The sequence below is a fragment of the Phallusia mammillata genome, chromosome 4 (genome assembly GCF_965637545.1).
Source record: "Phallusia mammillata chromosome 4, kaPhaMamm4.hap1.1, whole genome shotgun sequence".
NCBI lineage: Eukaryota > Metazoa > Chordata > Ascidiacea > Phlebobranchia > Ascidiidae > Phallusia > Phallusia mammillata.
In genome coordinates, this window is record NC_137255.1 from 18362781 (window position 1) to 18384987 (window position 22207).

The 22207-nt window shown below is 38.2% G+C and overlaps 1 protein-coding gene and 1 pseudogene across 1 annotated transcript; one reads left to right on the top strand and one right to left on the bottom strand.

Moving 5' to 3' along the window:
• Positions 1 to 245: 245 nt before the first annotated feature.
• Positions 246 to 14367, bottom strand: LOC145223570 (phospholipase B1, membrane-associated-like; annotated as a pseudogene).
• A 2859-nt stretch (positions 14368 to 17226) lies between these two features.
• LOC145222850 (C-terminal-binding protein 1-like) lies at positions 17227 to 21991 on the top strand. Its single transcript, XM_080089069.1, has 7 exons — positions 17227 to 17419; positions 17749 to 17893; positions 19773 to 19979; positions 20191 to 20315; positions 20386 to 20589; positions 20725 to 20869; positions 20932 to 21991. Exons 1-7 carry the CDS (start codon positions 17291 to 17293, stop codon positions 21333 to 21335), a joined length of 1359 nt encoding a protein of 452 aa, XP_079945195.1. The 5' UTR covers positions 17227 to 17290; the 3' UTR covers positions 21336 to 21991.
• Positions 21992 to 22207: the final 216 nt, after the last annotated feature.

A 22207-nucleotide genomic window follows, 5' to 3' on the forward strand; every position in this document is an offset into this window, starting at 1 on the left:
ACAATCGACTCATTTGCTTTATGTCACTGTGGTAAAAAATATTGTTTTAGGTTTAGCGATGCAATAACCTGATTTTTTGTCAAACATTGTAAAAGTGTTTCATTCCCACAAGCATTTATATTGCCATTCATTATTTTGCATTGACGTAAAAAAAATTGACGTAAAATTACTAAATATAAAGGTGCCACAAATTTGATCATACAAATGTGTACTGAAATTTTTTTTTCGGAACAAGATTCCACGAATCACAGTTTTGTACTTGATCGAGAACTAGCGGTGCTGCTGAAGCTGTTAAGGCGAGACTTCTTGGATGATGACGAGCTGCATAAGCCGACAAAGAGGACGATCGTTTGGACAAGCAAAGCTGCGGATAAAATTGTCACCGCAGCGATCACCCAATCCGGTGTGTTTTCAGTGCATTGCTGGGGCTGACATTCAACAGGCTTCTGAGTGGTAGTTGTCGTTATCGGGCTTGCTGTAGTGGTCGTTGCTTTTGTTGTAGTGGTAGATGCAATTGTAGTGGTTGTTGTGGGGTGTGGTGTCGTTGGCTGGTCTCCGGATCCTTCTATTCCACTGTTCAGTCGCGTGTAAAAGTAAGGAGCTTCCTAAAGAACCAAAAAAATCTAGGCATATTATTTTTCACATTTTGCAATTGGAAGGCTTTCAGACATGCAGGCAAGTAAAATAGACTTGACTCATTTCTAAGGTGTAAAGATAGTAAGTTATTTACATGAATCCTGATTTAGGCATATCTTGTACCTTTGTAGGGCATTTGAGATCATCAATGCTCCATACTGTCGATTTTTGTCCAATCGGTTCCAACTGTGCAAAAAAAGAGAATTATATCAATATCACTGGTTTTGTAGAAAATAGCTTGTTTACCATATTGTTCCATATGTTTAGAGCTCCCATTGCGTGGCCTTTAGCACTAAAGTGAAAGCAGTCAGGGGCGAAGTAAGTGGCATCAACTTGTCCGTCCTTCAAGTTAGGATTGTCATAAGTTACGAGTGATTTCTCGATTTACTTCTAGTAATTTTTACCTCTGTAAATGGTAGCACTGTGTCCCGAAGAAAAGGCTGAACGACAACAGTAAAGTTATCTCGAGTATCGTATTTCCCACTGTCGATAAGCTCCTGAACTAAGACCTGCAAAAACGTTACAAAATTTACAAAACTGAAGATTTTTCAAAAACAAACAAACAGCATACCTGGTACAGACGATTTTGCTCAATGATATACTGCTGCTCTGCGGCATTAGCGTTCACAACGTATGAGCAAGCAATTCCTTGGGCAGCACTGCAGCCTGGCGACGCGCCAAAACCGGACGAAACATTGGGGAGCAAATAGATTTCCAAAATGTCAACGATGTTGATAAATGCTCTTGGTAGCTACATCAAACGGAAAACGTTAGATGACAAAATCGCAAATTAAATTTGACAAATGGTGCAAGGTAAGGATGTCTCACTACACGTGTGACTTGGTTGGTCTAAAAGGGTCGAAATTTAAGGCCCAAACTAGGCCCAAACCCGATCTTTTCCCAAACCCCGAGCTGTATTGTCTCTGTTTTTGTTTAGTTTGCATATTTTGAAACCATAACGTACCCCTTGATGAAGAATATCCAAAGCTTCTTCTATATAGTCCCGATAAGCGTGTGGACTTGCTCGGCCATAGTCACGATCAAGGGCGCACAGGTCATTTCCACCAATGAACATAGTTACCAGTTTCCAATCTAGCTCAAAATTGATTGACTGTCACATAAATTGAACAGATATTAAGTTTTGCTGCGACTAATGCTGAATATGTTTTGTACCTCATCTTCCTTCATTCGTTTAATAAGTTCGTTCGCTTGTCCAGGCATATGACTGCACAAAAAAGTCGTTATGTGTTAGCTTGATTTGTACTGGGAGCAACAGAAATGTGATGGTAATTTCAGCATGCAAATAAACTAGTCACAAACTATGCTCGGTGTCCCGGAACGGCGACGTTAAACCAGTTGTCAGCGCTGATTCCGCTGCCTAGTGAGTATCCCATCAAGTTTGGGTTAAATTCCCGCAAAATGTCTAAAATGTTTTAAATATTCGTTTTTATTTGGTATTTCAAAACTATTGGTTTCCAAGTGTTTACTACGTATCTTAATGTTTTTGTTGTTTATGGCTTAATTCAGGGGTCGGCAACCTTTTTTTGACTGTGGACCGGTTTTGAAACTGAAATTTTATCGCGGACTGCCTTCAACAAAAAACAAATAGTTAGCAATAAAAAAAATAGTTTATATTATCTGGGATACAAGGACTAAATGTTTTGAAACTTGAAAATGTATACGCCCCGGCAACGAACTCATCGCGGACCGGCGGTTGCCGACCACGGGCTTAATGGACATTTGCCCAGAATTTATTTAAGCAATAAGGCTGTAAGCAATTAACTTACTTGTCAGGGTTAAGGTGTCTTCTAAACTTCCATCTCCTCCAATAGACCACGATATACCACGATCCTCTATCGCAACCCCGGGAAGAGCCACTGCTGTTGCCCCATTCGCAGCCTACACAGCAAAACTGTTAATCCTGCTGCTGGAAGACTTGGCAGAAGAAACGTTTCGATAACCAAAATCTCAGATGAGTAAAAACTATAAATTGAAAATTCGCTCACCGTAATTGAATCTCCCATTGCACCAATGACAGCAAAGTCTTGTGGTCGCAGTCGATGGACTGAAACAGATACATTGAAAACAAAAGAACGCTTTTCCAACAGTTTAGTTATAATACGGACAAAAATTTTTCGCTTACCTGTTGTAGGTTCTGGTGTACATTGCAAGTCGACTCCGAAATCCAACGATCCCGTTGTTTTGGTGTCATGTCGCACTTGGCCGGCCTTCTGCTAATCAAATGTTCGTGAAAAAACTGAGAAAAATTCTAATAATATTTCTTTGCGCCTACCGATGTCAAGTAGTCGTTCTGTTGAATTATTGACCTTAGCGCCTCCAGCTTATTTAGCCATTCTCGCTTGCTCTCTGAAACAAAATAAGAAAACACACCCTATAGTGAAAACGCTTTTGTTAAAAATCCAAATACCATCTACCTGTGGAAGCTTGCACGCGTAGCAGAAAGGAAATCAAACAACACAAAAATACGAGAAAACGCATAGTTTGCAGTGACTACCATAAAACCAGCACAAACGCAGCTTCACCTGACTGTGAGTATGAAGTGGGTCGCAGAAACTTTCAACCACTTGTTTTCCATCTGCGGCATCCAAGTTTCGTGCAAATACATCGTAAAATTCCACAAACAACAATGGTTTCCAAAATAAGTTGAATACAAATACTCCGTACTCGATACAACGAGCGCGTCGTATCGGCATGACATGCATTTTTAGAGCGTCATGTTTGCAGGTTGTAAAAGCATATTTGGAGTGCTTGACCTGCCCACATGCAAGAACTTCTTAGGCATATTTACCCGCAAGCTACCCATTGTCACTAGTGATCACTAGTGATGTAAAGAGCCAGTATTTGCTAATTCCAACTTTCAAAAAACCCACAGTTTCGAATAGACAAACGTTAATTGGATGCGCTTTAAATTTTTTGCAGTCTGTTGTATTGCGTTTGTTTGTCGATGAACAATAAATTACGATGCTTTTCACGTGTAAGACTTTTTTTCCAAAACGTGTAAAGTATAGTTTCACACTGCAGCTTGGTAATTTGTTTATTTCGATATTTCATCCGAATGGTCTATAACAGGGGTGGGCAACCTGCGGCCCGCGGGCCACATGCGGCCCTTGCTTAAAGGTTGTGCGGCCCGCAGAGACACTTGGACTTCAAATGTACTGGCAAACGAGTGCAATTATTATATATTTTTGAGCAGATTAGTGCGCCTGCTGCTATTTTACTGCGACCTGACAATATGCAGCGAGAATCTAATGCAAATTTTACTTGTAGTAAGGGATTTTTGGTATGCAAGGAGTAAAATCACCTTGTGTCATATAAAGGTGCGGCCCGCGATCTAATTATTGCAATTGTATTTGGCCCCACAGTGACAAAGGTTGCCCACCCCTGGTCTATAATATAGATATAGACTCTATATATATATCATGGAAAGCAGAAAGACGAAGCGTTGTTGTTTAAAAAAAAGTGTACTATTGACTTTAGTAGCGAATATAGTCAGGCACCAACTCCCTTCATTATAAACTAATCAAATAAATTGTATATTGCGTAAAACAGTTTTGAAAAAAAGCAAAGCCACAACAAAATGGACAAATCCCTAACCGCGAACTATAAAAGGCGCTCGGGACGATAAAATGAAAACTGAATTTACTTGAGAAGAGGTCACGATGTACTGTTAAATGTAATGTTTAAAAAACACAATAGGAATAAAAGCAGAAGCTGTTTTCTGGCTATTTAACAAAACATTGCAAAAATAATTTTATTGCTGCACGCATTTTGTTAACATTCATTATTTTGCATCGATAACAAACACTATAACGTAACATGCGGTGCAGAAATCGACGTAAAATACTAATTGGAAAGGTGCCACAGATTTAAGTGTACAAATGTGTTTTGAAATGTCGATTTTTCACAACAAGATTGCACGAATCACAGTTTTGTACTTGATCGAGAACTAGAGGTGCTGCTAAAGCTGTCAAGGCGAGACTTCTTGGATGATGACGAGCTGCATAAGCCGACAAAGAGGACGATCGTTTGGACAAGCAAAGCTGCGGACAAAATTGTCACCACAGCGATCACCCAATCCGGCGTGTTTTCGGTGCATTGCTGGGGCTGACAATCCACAGGCTTCTGAGTGGTAGTTGTCGTTATGGGGCTTGCTGTAGTAGTGGTGGATGCAATTGTAGTGGTCGTTGCTTTTGTTGTTGGCTCTTGTGTCGTTGGTTGGTCTCCGGATCCTTCTATTTCACTGTTCAGTCGCGTGTAAAAGTAAGGAGATTCCTAAACAACATGATGCGTTGGCAAAAGATTTTACCAAAATCAAGGCATTTTATTTTTTACATTTTGCAATTGAAAGGTTTTCAAACATGCTGGCAAGTAAATTATATTTGTTTCCTGTCTAAGGCGTGACGATAGTAAATTAACATAAATCCAGATTTTGGCCAACTTATACCTTTGTTGGGCATTTGAGATCATCAATGCTCCATACCGTCGATTTTTGTCCAATCGGTTCCAACTGTGCAAAACACACAAATTAGCACAAAATATAATTGTTTCATTAAAAATTGCTTGTTTACCATGTTGTTCCAAATGTTAAGAGCTCCCATTGCGTGGCCTTTAGCACTAAAGTGAAAGCAGTCAGGTGCAAAGTAGGTGGCATCAACTTGTCCGTTCTGCGTAAGTTAGCATTGTCATAAGTTGCGAGATTAAATCTTGATGTTCGTCTAATAATTTTTACCTCTGTAAATGGTAGCACTGTGTCCCGCAGAAAAGGCTGAATGACAACAGTAAAGTTATCTCGAGTGTCGTATTTTCCACTGTCAATAAGCTCCTGAACTAAGACCTGCGAAAAACGTAAGATAAAGAAAACAAAATAATAACATAAACCCTTACATAATAAACAGTTATACCTGGTATAGGCGATTTTGCTCTATGATAAACTGTTGTTGTTCTGCGTTGGTGTTTGCAACGTATGGACACAAAAGCCTTTGGGCAGCACTGCAGCCAGGAGATGCGCCAAAACCAGAGGAAACATTGGGGAGCAAATAAATTTCCAAGATATCAACGATGTTGATGTATGCCCTTGGTAGCTGAATGTAAACTTGATGAAACCCAAACCAATTTATTAACAGTTTCGTAAAATGCGCCGCACTTTAATAACTCCTTTTAGACATATGTTTAAATCACGTTTTAATTTTAAATAAACTAAACATATACCCCGTGGTGAAGAATATCCAAAGCTTCTTCTATGTAATCCCGATATGCGTGTGGACTTGCTCGGTCATAGTCACGATCAAGAGCGCACAGGTCGTTTCCACCGATGAACATGGTTACCAGTTTCCAATCTTGCTCAAAATTTATTGACTACCGTATCAACAGTTTCCAATCTTGCTCAAAATTTATTGACTACCGTATCAAAAGAATATGATTAAATATCTCGCGTGGATCAAACGTAAAAATAATATGTACCTCGTCTGTCTTCATTCGTCGAATGAGTTCCAGTGCTTGTCCAGGCATGTGACTGTAACAAATAATAGATTCAGCATGGTTTTTGGAGCGCAACTAGTAAGTGTGAAAATGTTAGCGTAATCAAACATGAAAAATTGTCACTAACTATGCTCGGTGTCCCGGAACGGCAACGTTAAGCCAGTTTTCTGCTCCAAATTCGCTTCCAAGTGAGTATCCCATTATGTTTGGATTAAATTCCCGCAAAATGTCTGAAAATATAAAAGCTGTTTTAAAACTGTTGCGGAAGCATTTGTGGAGAACTTTTTTTCGAATTCTATTTTGATGGTCGTTTTAAGGTTTAAGTTTATTTAGGGAATTTACTATTTCTAACGATGGACCTACTTGTCAAAGTTAAAGTATCCTCCAAACTCCCGTCCCCTCAAATCGACCACGAAATACCACGATCTTCGATAGCAACCGCTGGAAAGGTCGCTGCTTTTGCCCCATTTCCAGCCTATACAGCGCAAACGAAAATCACTACCTGCCACCAGGCGGGTTGTGGTGCAGAAAAAAAAAACATTTTAGAGGCCAAACACCATTGAACCAAAATTTAAAGTCAATTTAAATCCACCGCAATTTACCGCTTTTTGAACAACTCAGCTTATTTTTTGGACATACGCTAGTTCGCGGTGATAACGAATTATTTTGGGGGAAATTCGTGCGTTAAACTAGAAACTGTTGTTAAAGGGTAAAAAAAAAACATTTTGACGCTCACCGTAATTGAATCACCCATTGCACCAATGACGTCAAAGTCTTGGGGTCGCAGTCGATGGACTGAAACAGATACATAAACAAATTAGATTATTTTCTTTTCGTTAAGCAAGACATTTGAAAAATCAAAGCTCACCTGTTATAGGTTCTGGCGAACACTGCAAGTCGACTCCGAAATCCAATGATCCCGTTGTTTTGGTGTCATGACGCACTTGGCCGGTTTTTTGCTAATTATATGTTAGTGAGAAAACTACAAAAATTATATTAGTAAAGTTCTTTGCGCCTACCGATGTCAAGTGGTCGTTTTGTTGAATTATTGATCTCAGCGACTCCAGCTTATTCAGCCATTCTCGCTTGCTCTCTGGAACAAAGGAAGAAATCACACACTAGTGAAAACGTTTTCTGTTGAAAATCCAAAGTCTATTGAGACTACCATTACTGCACGTTTTCACTCGCGCCATGGGAAAACATCTATTGTTCAGGTGTATGCCCCTACAGAAGAGGCAGAAGTCAGAAAAGGATTTGTTTTATGACCAGCTCCAGGATACATTAAATGGTATCCCTAAACATGATCTACAATTATTAATGGGCGACTTTAACGCACAGATTGATGGCAACAGAGCTGGTTGGAGTGACATCTTAGGACCATTCGGTGTAGCAAGCAAAACTAACAACAACGGGCACAGACTTCTTACCATCTGCAGTACAAACGAGTTATGTATAGGGAACACTTTTTTTAATCACAAACGAATACACAAGCAAACCTGGAAATCCCCAAACGGCAAAACAACAAGTGAAATTGACTACATTTGCATATGCAGAAGATGGCGAAGCGCACTGCAGGATGTACGTAGCTGCAGAGGTGCAGACGTAGCCTCCGATCACTACCTCGTCAAAGGGTCACTGAAACTAAAACTGAAAAAAATTATCAAACACAGTGGAACAAAACCATACGACCTTATAAAACTAAAAGATCAAAAAATAGTAAAAATGTTTCACAAAGATTTGAGCACAAGATTCCAGGCTGTACAAGTAAAAGATTATATTGAAGAGCAATGGAAACAATTTCGAGAAATAGTGACAACAGCTGCAGATCAAACCCTCGGCAGAAGGCGCGGGACGAGAAGAGAAAGCTAGATTCGACCACAAACTTGGGCCCTGGTTGATCAGAGAAGAAAGATTAAACATCAAAGAGAAAGCGCCAAATCTTCTGATGAATACTGGAAGATAGAAAAACAGTACGAACAAGCACACAAAGTTGTTAAAAAGAGTTGTGAGACGACAAAAAGTTTTGGACTGAAACGCTATGTGCGGACGCACAGAAAGCAATGAACAGAAATGACACTAGAGCGCTATTTGGAATAATTAGGCATCTGACAAAGGCAGGAAAAAGCTCCGGTGTACCAATTAAGGACAAAACTCTTCTAACCGAGGAAGAACATGCGATGGTACGAGCACTTTAAGGAAATTCTGAACCAACCAGAACCTTACGAACTGCCTACTTTTGAAGATGAAGATGGACCAACGATGGAAGTAGATATGGGTGATATCACAACAGAAGAAATTTCCAGTGCACTGAAAAAACTCAAAAACAACAAAGCTGCAGGTCTGGACCAAATTTCTGCTGAGATGCTAAAAAATGGAGGGAATGCACTGCTTGCACAGTTGACAAAGCTATGCAACTGATGTTGGAAAATGCGGACTGTACCATCTGATTGGAAAAAAGGAGTAATTGTGAAACTTCCAAAAAAGGGAAATCTAGGCATTTGTGGTAATTGGCGTGGAATCACCCTGCTTTCTGTTCCAGGGAAAGTGTTCTGCTGCGTGCTTCTGCACAGATTAAAGACATCCTTAGATGAGAAGTTGAGAGAAGAACAGGCAGGCTTTCGATACAACAGGTCGTGCTGTGACCAGATCTTTGTTCTCAGAATCATTGTGGAGCAGTGCCTTGCATTTCAGAAACCCCTGTTTGTCAACTTCATTGACTTCAGGAAGGCATTTGATAGTGTGCATCGCAACACTGTATGGCAGGTGTTACAAAAATACGGTGTTCCACTCAGGTTTATAGATACCTTCAAAAACATCTACGAAGGATCAAGCTGCTGCGTAAAAGTTCAGTCAGGAAACACAGAGTTCTTTAGAATCAACACAGGTGTGCACCAAGGCTGTGTCTTATCACCCCTACTATTCATTACCACTATTGACTATGTGATGAGAAAGGCAATGAATTATCCAAAGTTCGGCATCTCATGGACAAACCACAAGCGTCTTACGGATCTCGACTTTGCAGATGACATCGCCTTGCTCGCAGAGTCGATGACAGATCTTCAAGAAATGACCAATTCATTGGCCAAAAATGCAGCAACAGCCGGTCTGACGATCAACAGCGACAAGACTAAGTTACTTCGAGTTGGAGGGGAAACTCAGTCCAGCGTACATTTAACCATCAATGGAATTGAGCCTATTAACAACATCACAAGCTTTACCTATCTTGGCAGTGTGTTCACAACAGATGCTGATGTGGAGGCCGACATAAATGCCCGCATCGGAAAAGCTGCTTCGGCCTTCAGAAGGCTCAAAACAGTTTGGTCAAGCTCGAAGGTTTCGAAACTGGTAACGATCAAACTGTACCAGTCAATTGTAATGCCCACCGTTCTATATGCCAGTGAAACCTGGAAAATGACAGTCAAGCTGAAAAAGGACATAAACGCTTTCCATCAACGTTGTCTTCGAAGGATCCTAAATATCACATACAAGGACCACATTACAAATGATGAGGTGTACCAAATTAGTGGTACCAAGCCTTTATGTACCACCATGTCGACGCGGAGATTTAGACTTGCAGGGCATGTGTTACGCATGTCAGACGAACGGGCTCCAAAAATTGCTATGAGCTGGACACCGCAAGGGAAAAGAAAAAGAGGTAGGCCAAAGCTTACCTGGAGGGAGACTTTCCGCAAAGATCTAGAAATGAGAGGGTTAAACATAAAGGAGATAGAGGAAATTGCAAAAGACAGAAAAAAGTGGAACAATCTTGCTGCCCAATGCGCCCAAGAGCGTGGGAAACTATAATAATAATAACAATAATTGAGACTACCTGTGGAAGCTTGCACGCGTAGCACAAGGAAAATCAAACAACACAAAAATACGAGAAAACGCATAGTTTGTAGTGACTACCATAAAACCAGCACAAACGCAGCTTCAAGTTGCTGTGAATATGAAGTGGGTCGTGGAATCACGCAATCACTTGTTTCCCATCTGCAGCATTGGAGTTTCGTGCAAATCTCTCGTAAAATTCCACGAACGGCAATCGTTACCAAAATAAGGTGAATGCAAATATTGCGTACTCGTTACAACGAGCTCGTCGTAAAGGCATGACATGCATTTTCTGAGCTTAATGTTTGCAGCTAGTAAAAGCATATTTGGAGCGCTTGACCCGCCCACATCATGCTAGCACTTCTAAGGGATATTTGACCCCACGTCGGCACATTACCGCTAATGATGTTAAGTTTTTCGGTAAATTTGCTGATTTACCTTGAGAACTTTGTGACAAAGACAGTATTTGCTTACTCCAACTTTCGAGAAATCCCCAGTTTCCCAATCGACAAACTTTAATTTGCACTTTAATTTGATTTTTTACAGCCTGTTTTATTGCGTTTGTTAGTCGCTGAACAATAAATTACGATGTATTTCACGTGTAAAACTTTCTTTCCAAGAAGTACAAAGTATGGTTTCACACTGCAGCTTCGGTAATATTTTAATTTGAATATTTATCCGAATCGTCTACATCATTGAAAGCAAAAAGACGAAACGTTGTTTCAACATAAGTGTACTATTGACTTCATTAGTATGTAGTCAGCCACAACTTTGTTCATTTCAATTAAATCAAAGAATTGTATTTTGCATAAAACAGTTTCGAGAAAAACAAAGCCACAAGCCCACAACAAACTGGGCAAATCCCTAACTGCCATTGAACGACCAAAACGTTGTGTAGGCAATAAAATAAAATTTGAAGTTACTTGAGCAAGTGGTGTTATATTAAAACATTCTTCATTATTTTATTACGTACTACCATTTTTTTTAACTGTTCGTTGTTTATTCCGGCAATCTACTTGAAACGTAGCTTATACGCTTTTTATGGCCTGCAACAATATTTTTAAACTTTTTGTGGTCACAGTCACAATAGGAAAACAGACATGCGAAAGAAGGATCATGTTGTAAATGCAATGTTTAAAAACCACAATACGAATAAATGCAAAGGATGCTTCCTTTGGGAATAAAACAGTTTGTTATCACGTGGAAGGCCTGTACGAACTACTTGTGGTATACGAACCGTATAGTTTAGGATCACTGACCTAGAGTGACCCACATGACAACGCATTTTGGGGTTCATCGTATCGGTTACGAGGGTACGACCTGCAAACTTTGGAACATATGCAAGCTTGTCAGTAAACAGAAGCGACGGTGATTAACGAGTTTACGAGACAATTGCAGACAGATTTGCGAATACCACGTGACTTTTGGTATGCATTGAGGTCCTTTGATTAAAGTTTAGACGTAATTAGTCATGTGCACTTTAGTCAAGAATGTACTCAAAGGTGATTTAGTTAGCAAACAACTGCAACTTGCTATCAAAACAATAAGTTGCAAATAACCTTCAGTTACTGAAAACTGCAAAGGATTTTCAGTGATGTATACGTCTATCGCTTGCACGAACGAAAACCTCAGTTAATATTTACATTTTTGTTTGTGAATGAAAGCTATCAGACTTTTCAAGGGGTTGACGCTTTGATTTTGAACAAAACACGGAAACGAACAGGACCAAGGTCTGCACTAGCACTGCAGCAGCAAGAACAATTATAACCGCTATCACCCAGTCCGGAACGTATTCACTGCATTGCTGCGGTACACATTCCACCGGTTTGGTGGTTGTTGTGGTAATTGGATGTGATGTAGTGCTTGTGGTTGCAGGTGTGGTCGAGATTGTGGTTGTATTGCTGTTGAATCGAGTATAAATGTACGGTGCTTCCTAAAACACAGAAACAACTGATTAGTCTAAAATCCGATAACTTTTTAAAAGATTAAATTTCTACCTGTGTGGGACATTTCAGATCTTGTATGCTCCATTCCGTCGACTTTGCACCCACAGGCTCTAGCTTAAATAAATGAAAAACGACAATAAATTTACTACACTTAAGCGTGTACAATGTTATAAAGATAAACATATAGTTACCATGTTGTTCCAAATATTAAGGGCCCCCATTGCGTGGCCCTTGGCGCTGAAATGGAAGCAGTCGGGAGCAAAAAAGGTGGCGTCAACTTGTCCGTCCTGAAGACAAAAGTCAACTTTTAAATACTTCCGATAGCACAGTGATAACTCACATAAAATCATCAAATTAGGGGACTGTACACGATTAATTTGCATGTAATGGTATTAAACATATTTTAAATTTTTTGATATTTTAAAAACAAAAATAACCTCTGTGTAGGGCAAAACTGTGTGTCGGAAAAATGGCTGAATGACGACCGTAAAATCATCGCGAGTGTCGTACTTGCGGCTGTCGATCAGTTCTTGCACGTATTGCTGCAAATTACAAAGAATGTATAATTTTGTGCATGCTTACTAAGGTAGCCATTACACTCCGGTTAACAGTAAACTTTCCTGTCCCAATTAAGAGTTCCTTGTCATTGTCCATCAAATGTATGGTCGTGTGTATAGGCGTTCAATAGAACACTGTTGTTGTTTTTTGGTAAAGATTGTTTAGACACAACTGTATGATGTTAAGAATGCGCATTAAAAACCACCCAAGTACAAACCTGGTACAAATGGTTTTTGTCGATAATGTCTTCCTGTTCCGTCGCATTTGCGGCAGAAATGTAATTGCAGAAGAGCCGCTGAGCAAAGATGCAATTTGGATTGGCCCCGTATCCTCCCACTATTTGTGGTAGTAGGTAGACCTCAAGAATTTCCACAATGTTGACCAATGTTCGTGGGAGCTGAATTTAAACAAACAATTGTCAAATTAAAGTTGACATTGTATTTGCTGCTGGCAAGATTACAGAAAAGTGTGACGTGTGTTTGCTAGTCCAGTTCTCTGTTAGATTTACAATCACGTCAAAACTGGAAGCCTGACAAACATTTGCAACCCTGCTTCGACTCCGACACATCTTGCATTGTCGCCAGCTTTTACGAAAATGTTACAACATTTTTTTATCGTGTATATGTAATTTGTCGGATGTATCTAGAAAAATCTATACTGACCTCTTTATGAAGAATATCTAAAGCAGTTTCTATGTTGTTTCGGTAGACTGCTGGGCTGGCACCAATGGGGTCACGCTTAAGGGCACACAAGTCATTTCCTCCGATGAACATCGTTACCAATTTCCAATCGTTTTCAATATTAATCCTCTGCAAAAAACGGTAATAATGTACAAACATAATCAATTGACGTTTTAAACATTGTTTTTCTACCGTGTCATTTCTCATCTTGTAGACCTCTTCATCTTGTAGACCTCTCTTCATCTTGTAAGATCCCATGCTTGGTTTTCCATGTGGCTGAAAAACGTTTTTTGATTGGACAAATTAACAACTTTATTTAAAAATAAACTTACATTGATCTTGCTCCGGGGACTGCAACGTTAAACCATTCGTCGGCAGAATCAGCCCCAATTCCCAGGGAATATCCCATAAGGTTTGGGTTAAACTCTCGTAGTATGTCTAAATTGTCAAAAATATGTTTGTAGGTCGTCATCTGTGTTTTTTAGTTAAAGTAACCTACTTGCCACAGTGATGGTATCTGCAAGAGAGCCTTCACCCCCTACTGACCAAGAAACTCCAGGGTTGTCCAATAATATTCCAGCAATTGTATTTGCAGTTGCACCACTTGCTGCCTACAAAGGTAATAGTGCTACAATTATATAAAGTATGTTTTCAAAATTTCTGGTAATTAAAAGTTACCGTAATAGAGTCTCCCATAGCCCCGATGACATCAATATCTTGAGGGCGTAAACGATGGACTGAAATGTGTTTAAAGTAAATGTCATGTTTTCTTATTATCAACGTTATGCAAAATGCCTAAATTTTAGAAATGAAAGTTACCGTTCGTTGTTTGTGGTTCACATTCCAACTGGATGTCAAAGTCTGTGATGCCTGTGGTTTTACTTTCTTGCGTATGCTGTACAATAAAACATTCGGAAGTTTTCTTAACTATTTTCGATAATTTATTCACTGACTGCTTTAGCTATACTTTGGACTTACCCGCACCAGATCTGGATTTTGTTGGATAATGGATTTTAAACCTTCCATTTTGTTCAACCATTCACGTTTTGATACTAAAAAGACACGTACAGTTTGCATTATTAAAGTTATTAAATCGACCACATTTAATTATAATTTTCTTGTGATTAGTTTATTCTTTTACAAGCGGTGGAAATTCTATACGCACCTGTGGAACTGTTCACCACCATCACCAGAAAAGTTAGAAAAACGATAAATTTCATTTTTTATATTGCTGATAGCTATAATGTTCACTTCAATGTTTTAACTTTTAAAAACAAACTTTTCACTAAAAATACTGTGCAAAACGAATTTTATAAAATCGTAGTTACACAATTTTTCTTTTTCGCGCTGAATTAATTATTGCGAGACTGCCTGTCAACGTTTAGTCCGGCCCATTATATGAACAGGCAATGTTTAAACAAACCTTGTAAGTTCTCGTGTGTACATATTGATGCTCTGTCAGGTGTAATTATGGCTAGTTTAACATATTTGAAATGATTTACACTACCATTATTAAAGTATCTCCCGTTTATCGAAGTGTGAAAAGATAATTGTTCAAAACAGCTTATCCGAGTAGTTTATCAGCAATGAGAACAATAGCAGTGTTTGTCCATCCAATCCGTGGCTCCCTTTCAGTTGACCAAGAAAGGTAACAAATGGATACAGATGGGAAAGAAAGTGTGATAGTAAAGGAAAACTAGACTCCAAAATGGCCCCTGCCGGTCTGGCAATTAACTAAAATTTAATGAACGGAAGGATATACCAAAGTCCTTTCAGTGGTCTTGTTTCCTATCTCATTCCGAAAGAGTCGGTGTTTCCTTGGTGGTTATTAATCTAACTGGCAATTTCGTGAATATAGAAATAAAAATGGCGATTATTGACATAAAACTAGCTATCTTTAATAAAGACACGATAAAACTAAAAACTTCTTAGTCCTCGGGAGCAATCCCCTGAAGTTTGAAAGACGTTATTAAAACGAAATAAACTTTTACATTTGCTGTTTTGATAATCCATTTTTCATTGGATTCCGACACTCCGAAAATGTTATGGAATTAAGATTTTTGTGTATTAATGCAAAAGTTAAAAACCTTAATTTCTGGAAGAATTATGACACCGGTTTATAAGGCCCGGTTAAATTTGGTTACTTAATTTCCACCAAAATGGCCTCATAAAGATTGCTGCATCCCAAAAAATGCGGGCGAAAAAACTTTTATGTTTAGAAAAATCATTTCAACTCATAGCTAAATTAAGCAAAAATGCATCTTATAGTGCGTTGATTTATATTAATGCGTACTATAGCAGTTCAAACCGGAGCTTAAACTAACAATGCCACACAAAACTTCCCAAAACTTTTTAAAGTATTTTGTGGTAGCCGGCGTAACATTTCATCTTTGAAAAGCCCATTGCCACCTGCAGTTTTGGGTTAAGCAAAAAGCATATGAGAGATTGGGAGTGTTTACGCGCGATGACTGCAGTTACCGTTTCCGCTTTGGAGCGCGGGTCATGCATCGAAACTTTTCCGAATAACGTGGCCATTGCATTTACAAATTTTTATTGGATATTTTGTACAGATGATAGGCTGTGGTTTTTGGTTCGTGCCTCTGTGGAGTGTGGTGTAGGTAAAGTAATTTAGGCCAATGTCTGTCTCTGCTCTCTGGTCGTTTGTTAGTGACCAAAATTGCTTAACCTGTAACTGCAAGCACAATAGGAAAAATTAAAATGTTGCCTTTTTGGAATTTTTTACCTAAATTTTTGTCAACGTAAAATTTATATAATTTTATAGGGGTCCAAAGTCATTCTTTTATTTTGTTTTCGGCACTGTTCAAGTTTTATTTTTGGGAATGTACATTTGAAATGTTTTTGCTGTGTGTTTACTGTTTTCAAAAACTAATGCCATAAGTAAAATGTAAGTAACTGATGGGTGGACTCTAAAAAGTCTCATACTTCTTTATTATATACAACTGTTATCTCCGTTAGATGTATATATAATGAGATGAGTATGATCATAATGTAATGTCAAATGGTTAAATCTGTTAATATGGTTTGGTGAAATCTAAAGAAACCTTATCTTGCTCTGTGAAAAATGTCCAATGCAAACATAATATTTGAAAGTTCAGTAAATATTTGAACTGCATGCAAGTAAAACAAAAAATCTAAAAAAGTCATCACAGTGTATAGATCATATGTCTAGCCATATTTTAAGTCTTCAAGAATGCCTATGTTTCTTCTGTTTAAAAGAAATCTTTTTTTGGTTTTAGGCTATATTTCTGATGTTAAGGACCTGTAAACAAGTATGTAATTTTATTTTTTTGCATCTAACATACGTCGGAAAACTTTTGTTAATTCTTGTCAAGCAGTATAATGTTTTTCAAAAAGCGAAATGATTTTAACACAACCATTACAAACCATATACAAAGCACTATAGTAAAGCAACTTATAATAGAATGTAAAATAGTACAATTAAAGCAATAAATATTCTTTAAATTTACTTTCTTGAACATTTAAAAATAAAGTAAACTACAGATTTTAAAAATTAAAGTAAAGCAAGTTTTTGCATTATGTCTATTTACTGTAGTTAATATATGCTATGCTTATGCAACTGCTAAAAAAATATTGTGGTGTGTCTGATATGTTTTTATTTGTTAGGAATAATACAATTTCCTTCTGTCAATTATGGGTATGTTCTTCCCAGATGTATGTGTTAAAAATTTATTGGAATCTGCCAATTACATCCTTCTGTACATAAAATTGATTATTATCATATTTGATTGACACACATCATATATATAAATGCATATATTTATATATACCTAGACTAGTGGTTCATCAAAACACCTATACATACCATTAGTGCTTTGCTGTTATTAGTGCATATATTTTTGCAAATTTTGTGAGTCAAAAGCCATGTGCTGTGGAAATTGGAGTTGTACAGCATTTGTAAGTAGCAGGTCTCTTAGTCAGGAAATGATGTTCCCTTATGTGTTCAACTCACTTCCTATGGCTGAGGCCTGTGCTAAGTTCTGCTAAAACTGCTTAGCTGAAACATATATGCAGCTGAAATATTGGTGTTACCAGTTTTGATTAATACAAAAAAGTTTTTTTGCAGGTAGTTAGACATTTTATAGGAACAACTTTGCAGAAAGCATGGCGGGTGGCCGTCCACTTGTAGCTCTGCTTGATGGTAGAGACTGCAGTATTGAAATGCCAATATTAAAAGATGTTGCCACTGTTGCATTTTGTGATGCTCAATCTACACAAGAAATACATGAGAAGGTATTCAAGCGATAAAAATAAAATTTGACTACATGTTATTAATCATTAACAATGTTGTTGGTCATACATCAAGCTAGTGACTCAGGATTAACCATCCATTACCAATGCCAAATGTTTTTATATCACTGAACAATAATGTTTTACATGCTGATCAATAAGTGCTAAGTTGGTGTAATTTAGCTCACAATTAAGCTCATAATTCATACCTCTTGGCAGTCAGTTTAATACAACAATAGGCTCATTGTTTCTATGTCTTAACACAAGCTTACATATGGGTGTGTTGTTTGTGATTAAAATTTGCGGAGTTTTTACAGTGTGGTTTGCCACAGGTGTTGAATGAAGCTGTTGGAGCACTACTTTACCACAGTATCACACTAACCAGAGAAGACCTACTCAAGTTTAAAGCTCTTAAAATTGTTGTTCGGATAGGTGCTGGGTTTGATAATATTGATATAAAAGCAGCTGCTGAAATGGGTGAGTAACAAAATCAGGATGATTTTCATCAACATAAAATGTCTCTAGTACAAAAATCATCTCAACCTAAAAACTTTGACACAAACCAAGTATTTTGTAGAACAGTCAATGCATACAATTCATATTTTATGTACATTGCTTGCGAGCAATTGCAGGATGTTGCTGCCTGTTCATGTTTAATCAATGAAAAGGTAAAGGAAACATGTCCATTACAGACCAATTGACTGGGGGACATCCTGTTGTATTGTATTCTGGAACAGAATTCCACTGCCTTTTTACTCTCTGTTAACGGCATTGTAAAAGTATTCTAGTTAGATGTCAGTTTGTACAAAGTATTGTGTAAATGGAAACGTTGTTCATAGGTTTTTTGGCAGATGTTTGTAGTTACACATGTGCAACAAATTGCAACTTTATTTTTTTTTCTCGCTTCTTGTTTCACCACTTTTGATGTGACATTTGATGGGTTTAAAAAGTTTCACCACTACTAGAGCATGTAGTGTTGTCCCATCTGTTTCCTTGGACTCCATAGCTTTAAGAGTTACCCTGCTAGACCTAAAAGAGTACAGAGATTTTACACTACTGTACAGCACAAAGAAAACCTTTTTAAAGCTGTTGTTTCAGTTGGGATAAATCTGGTTGTAATGATCAACTATTTAAGTAAAAATAAAGTTTTCACGCATTATATTTACAGTATGAATTTGGATGGCTTTAAATGTTTTAAGATACCATTCTGGTTGATGGTCTTAACACCCCTAGTGGTCAAGTTGTAAACTGATGTTGATTGGGACAATTTTTAATGGACTGGTTTGTTGTTTAGTTGTAGAGCACCCTTGCCACTCGTAGTGTAAAATGGATAGGGTGCCTTCGAATACTACAGGTGCGCTTGGTAACTCGCTTGGTAACCCGTTTTCGGGCAACGCAACTTAAAGATACTGCAGGTAACTCTCTTTAGATCGATTAAACTCATAAGTGCGACATGACTCGAAAATACTGCAGCTGTCCTGTTTTTATGCCAGGAATTGTAAATACCGCAGTTAACGTTAAAAGATGCAAATAATGCTGGAAAAGTGTTACGATAGTCCCAACACACAACCAAAACCCTAAACTCTGAACCCTAAACCCTAAATCCTAACCCAACCTTAAAAACAGTTCATACACCACTATTATGTTACGTCGCAGTAACTACGAGTTTACTCGTTTCAAAAAGGTTACCTGCACTATTTACGGGCTTTGTTGAATTAAAACGAGTTACCTGTAGTTTACCAAGCGAAGTACCTAGCGGACCAAGCGCACCTAGCGCACCTGCAGTTTTCGAAGGCACCGAAATGGATATAATTTTCTCCTCTGACTTGTATGAAAATCAGACACTTTGCAGGACATGACAATGTGGTGTGATAATTGCCAAGTTTGACTTCACTAGCTGCATAAATGCTGTTTAGTATATAGACTGTCTATTTAAATTTGATCTGAATGACATTGAAAAATTAGGGATGTCCATTCAGAATCCTTTACCAAATTATGTGAACCGGGTCCAAACTATAATGGACATAATAATGTATGTACAAAAATATTCTGTAACATTTCCAATGCAATTTTTTGGCAATTTTTATGAAATTCCTCCCCTGAACTCATAAAATTCCTCCCTAGGGAGGAATTCTTTCCCGGTAGGGGAACCACTGAGATAGACTATAGTAAAAAAATAATTTACAGAAAAGACCATGATAAAAAGAAAAATGTTTATTATAATTTTACTTTTCTACAAATAGTATTCCCTATTCTGTCTATATGAATTTGAGGGCTCTTACGTAAATATATATGTACTAATATTGTTGTATTGTTTGTTTATCTCTAACCTAAACATAAGTTGCTTCTTTATTAGATGTTGCAGTATGCAATGTGCCATCAGCATCAGTGGAGGAAGTGGCCGACTCGGCAATGTGCCACATCTTGAACTTGTACCGACGTACAATCTGGCTTCATATGGCAGTAAAAGAGGGAAGCCGACCACAAAGTGCTGAAAATATTCGAGACCTGGCAGCTGGGGCAACCCGCATTCGTGGTGACACTTTGGGAATAATTGGCTTAGGTAATAATATCATTCTTACACGATTGGTATATTTGATACACTGCTGTTATGAGGTATTTCTGGCGTTATTTGCCAATTTTAGACCATAAGAGTTAAAGCTATAATAGTATAGTAAATCAGTCTTTTAGAGACCTGGTTTTGTATCATAATATTATGTCACATCAGTAGCAAATAGCAAATTGCATTAACTTGATGTCAATGTGTTTTCTAGGGCGAATTGGCACTGCTGTGGCACAGAGGGCAAAAGTGTTTGGATTTAATATTCTTTTCTATGATCCTTACTTATCTGAGGGCATTGGAAAGGCTTTGGGTTTTTCAAGAGTGGGCACATTACAGGTAAATCATATTGAAATTCAACATGCTTACTATGTTGTGAAGCAAAAATCTCATGCAGAATATTTTTTAGGATCTGTTGTATCAAAGTGACTGTGTTACACTTCATTGTAATCTCAACGAACACAATCATCATCTTATCAACGATTTTACTATTAAGCAAATGAGACAGGGAGCGTTCCTGGTCAATACTGCCAGGGGTGCTTTAGTTGATGAGCAGGCTCTTGCTATGGCTTTAAAAGATGGACGACTGCGTGGGGCTGCACTTGATGTTCAGGTAGAGAAAAAACCATTATATTTCCAACAATTTCCAAAAAACCTTTACGTAAGCAATAGGTCACATGGGTAACAAAAGTTGTTAGTCGATGAGCCATGAAAAAGTTATAGAAAGTTGTTAAATATTGTTTTTTAGGCTAATGAACCATTTACCTATGCTACTTCACCACTCCGCGATGCACCCAATTTGATTGTAACACCACACAGCTCATGGTACAGTGAGCAAAGCTGTACCGAACTACGTGAATCCGCTGCTGCAGAAATTAGAAGGGCTATAACTGGTAAGTTCTTTATATGTGGGATCAAGAATTTCAGAAAAATTAACTGGTTGAAATCTTTCAAGGTCGAATTCCCGATGCTTTGCGAAACTGCGTGAACAAAGAATATTTTCCACCATCTGGCATTAGCAGGATTGAGCAGTCACCATGGGCTATTGACAACCACCCCCCTCCCAATCTACCCCCACAGTCAGCAATTGTTTCACACCCTGAAACCAACGGGGCAATGCATCGCTACTCTGTAACACCATCGGCAGGCAGCATTGCACCAGGCGTCCCTGCACCTATGACCGATGTTGGACCCCCTGACAATGTCCACCAAATTAGAATACCATCTTCAATACCTGGATCACTTGCTTTGCCAACTGCTGTTCCTGGCCGAGTATCCTCAGCTTCTCCAGTCATCAATCGCCATTCACCCACTGCCATTATTGGCAAGTCAGATGGGGAGTTACCTCACAATGAGTGACATGTCAGCGTTTTGTGATGCACAGTCGGAACAGGACATGTTTAGCTTTAATTGTGGTACAATATGATGCATTTCTAACATGGTATCCTGTGTAGCAACATGTGTATCATGAAATGGTGTAAATTAATGGAACAAATGGTTTCAGTTGACAATTATGTTTCCAACTATGCTATGCTGTATCATTTCATAAGGTATAGGGCACCACCACTTTACTGCCTGTTGTGAAGTTTGCTTTGCCCGGAAGATGCTGCTATGGCCATATTTTCAAACCAGTTGTAGAGATATGTGCATATATATTACATGTATGTGTGTGGAAACTCGGAAAATAGTTGAAATTGCAAAGCAGTTTGAACAGAAATATTCCCGGCACAATGGTGTAAAATACTGGCATGGCATGTTTTAATTCACAATAAATGCTGCTTTGTAACATATATGCTGTTGGATGGTGATATATCCAAGTATTGAAAGCTATTTTGCAGAGTTTGTGCAAATTTGCCGATTTGAAAAAACAGTGCCTGGAGTTGGAACCGATAGAAAGTACACTGCTTTTAAGTGCCATTGCATTTCGGCTCTGTATTCGTTTGAACTCGCAAAACCCTTCTTGTTAGTGCAAAATGTTCTTTATGGATACCAATAAAAGTTTTTGCCAACAGCAACTTTTGGAACATGTTGTTAATCAGCCCAAACTAGTAGTTTACGGTTTTTTCACGCAGAATTACCTGACCTCCATAGAAACAATATTGCTCTTTGATTTGCGCGGTAAATCCAATTTCCGAAATTTTCGTTTTGAAACTCGCTCAAGCGTGTTATATTACATACGATAAACAAGAATTTGTCTCCATTGAAAAATATGTAAGTTTAGGAATTTGGAT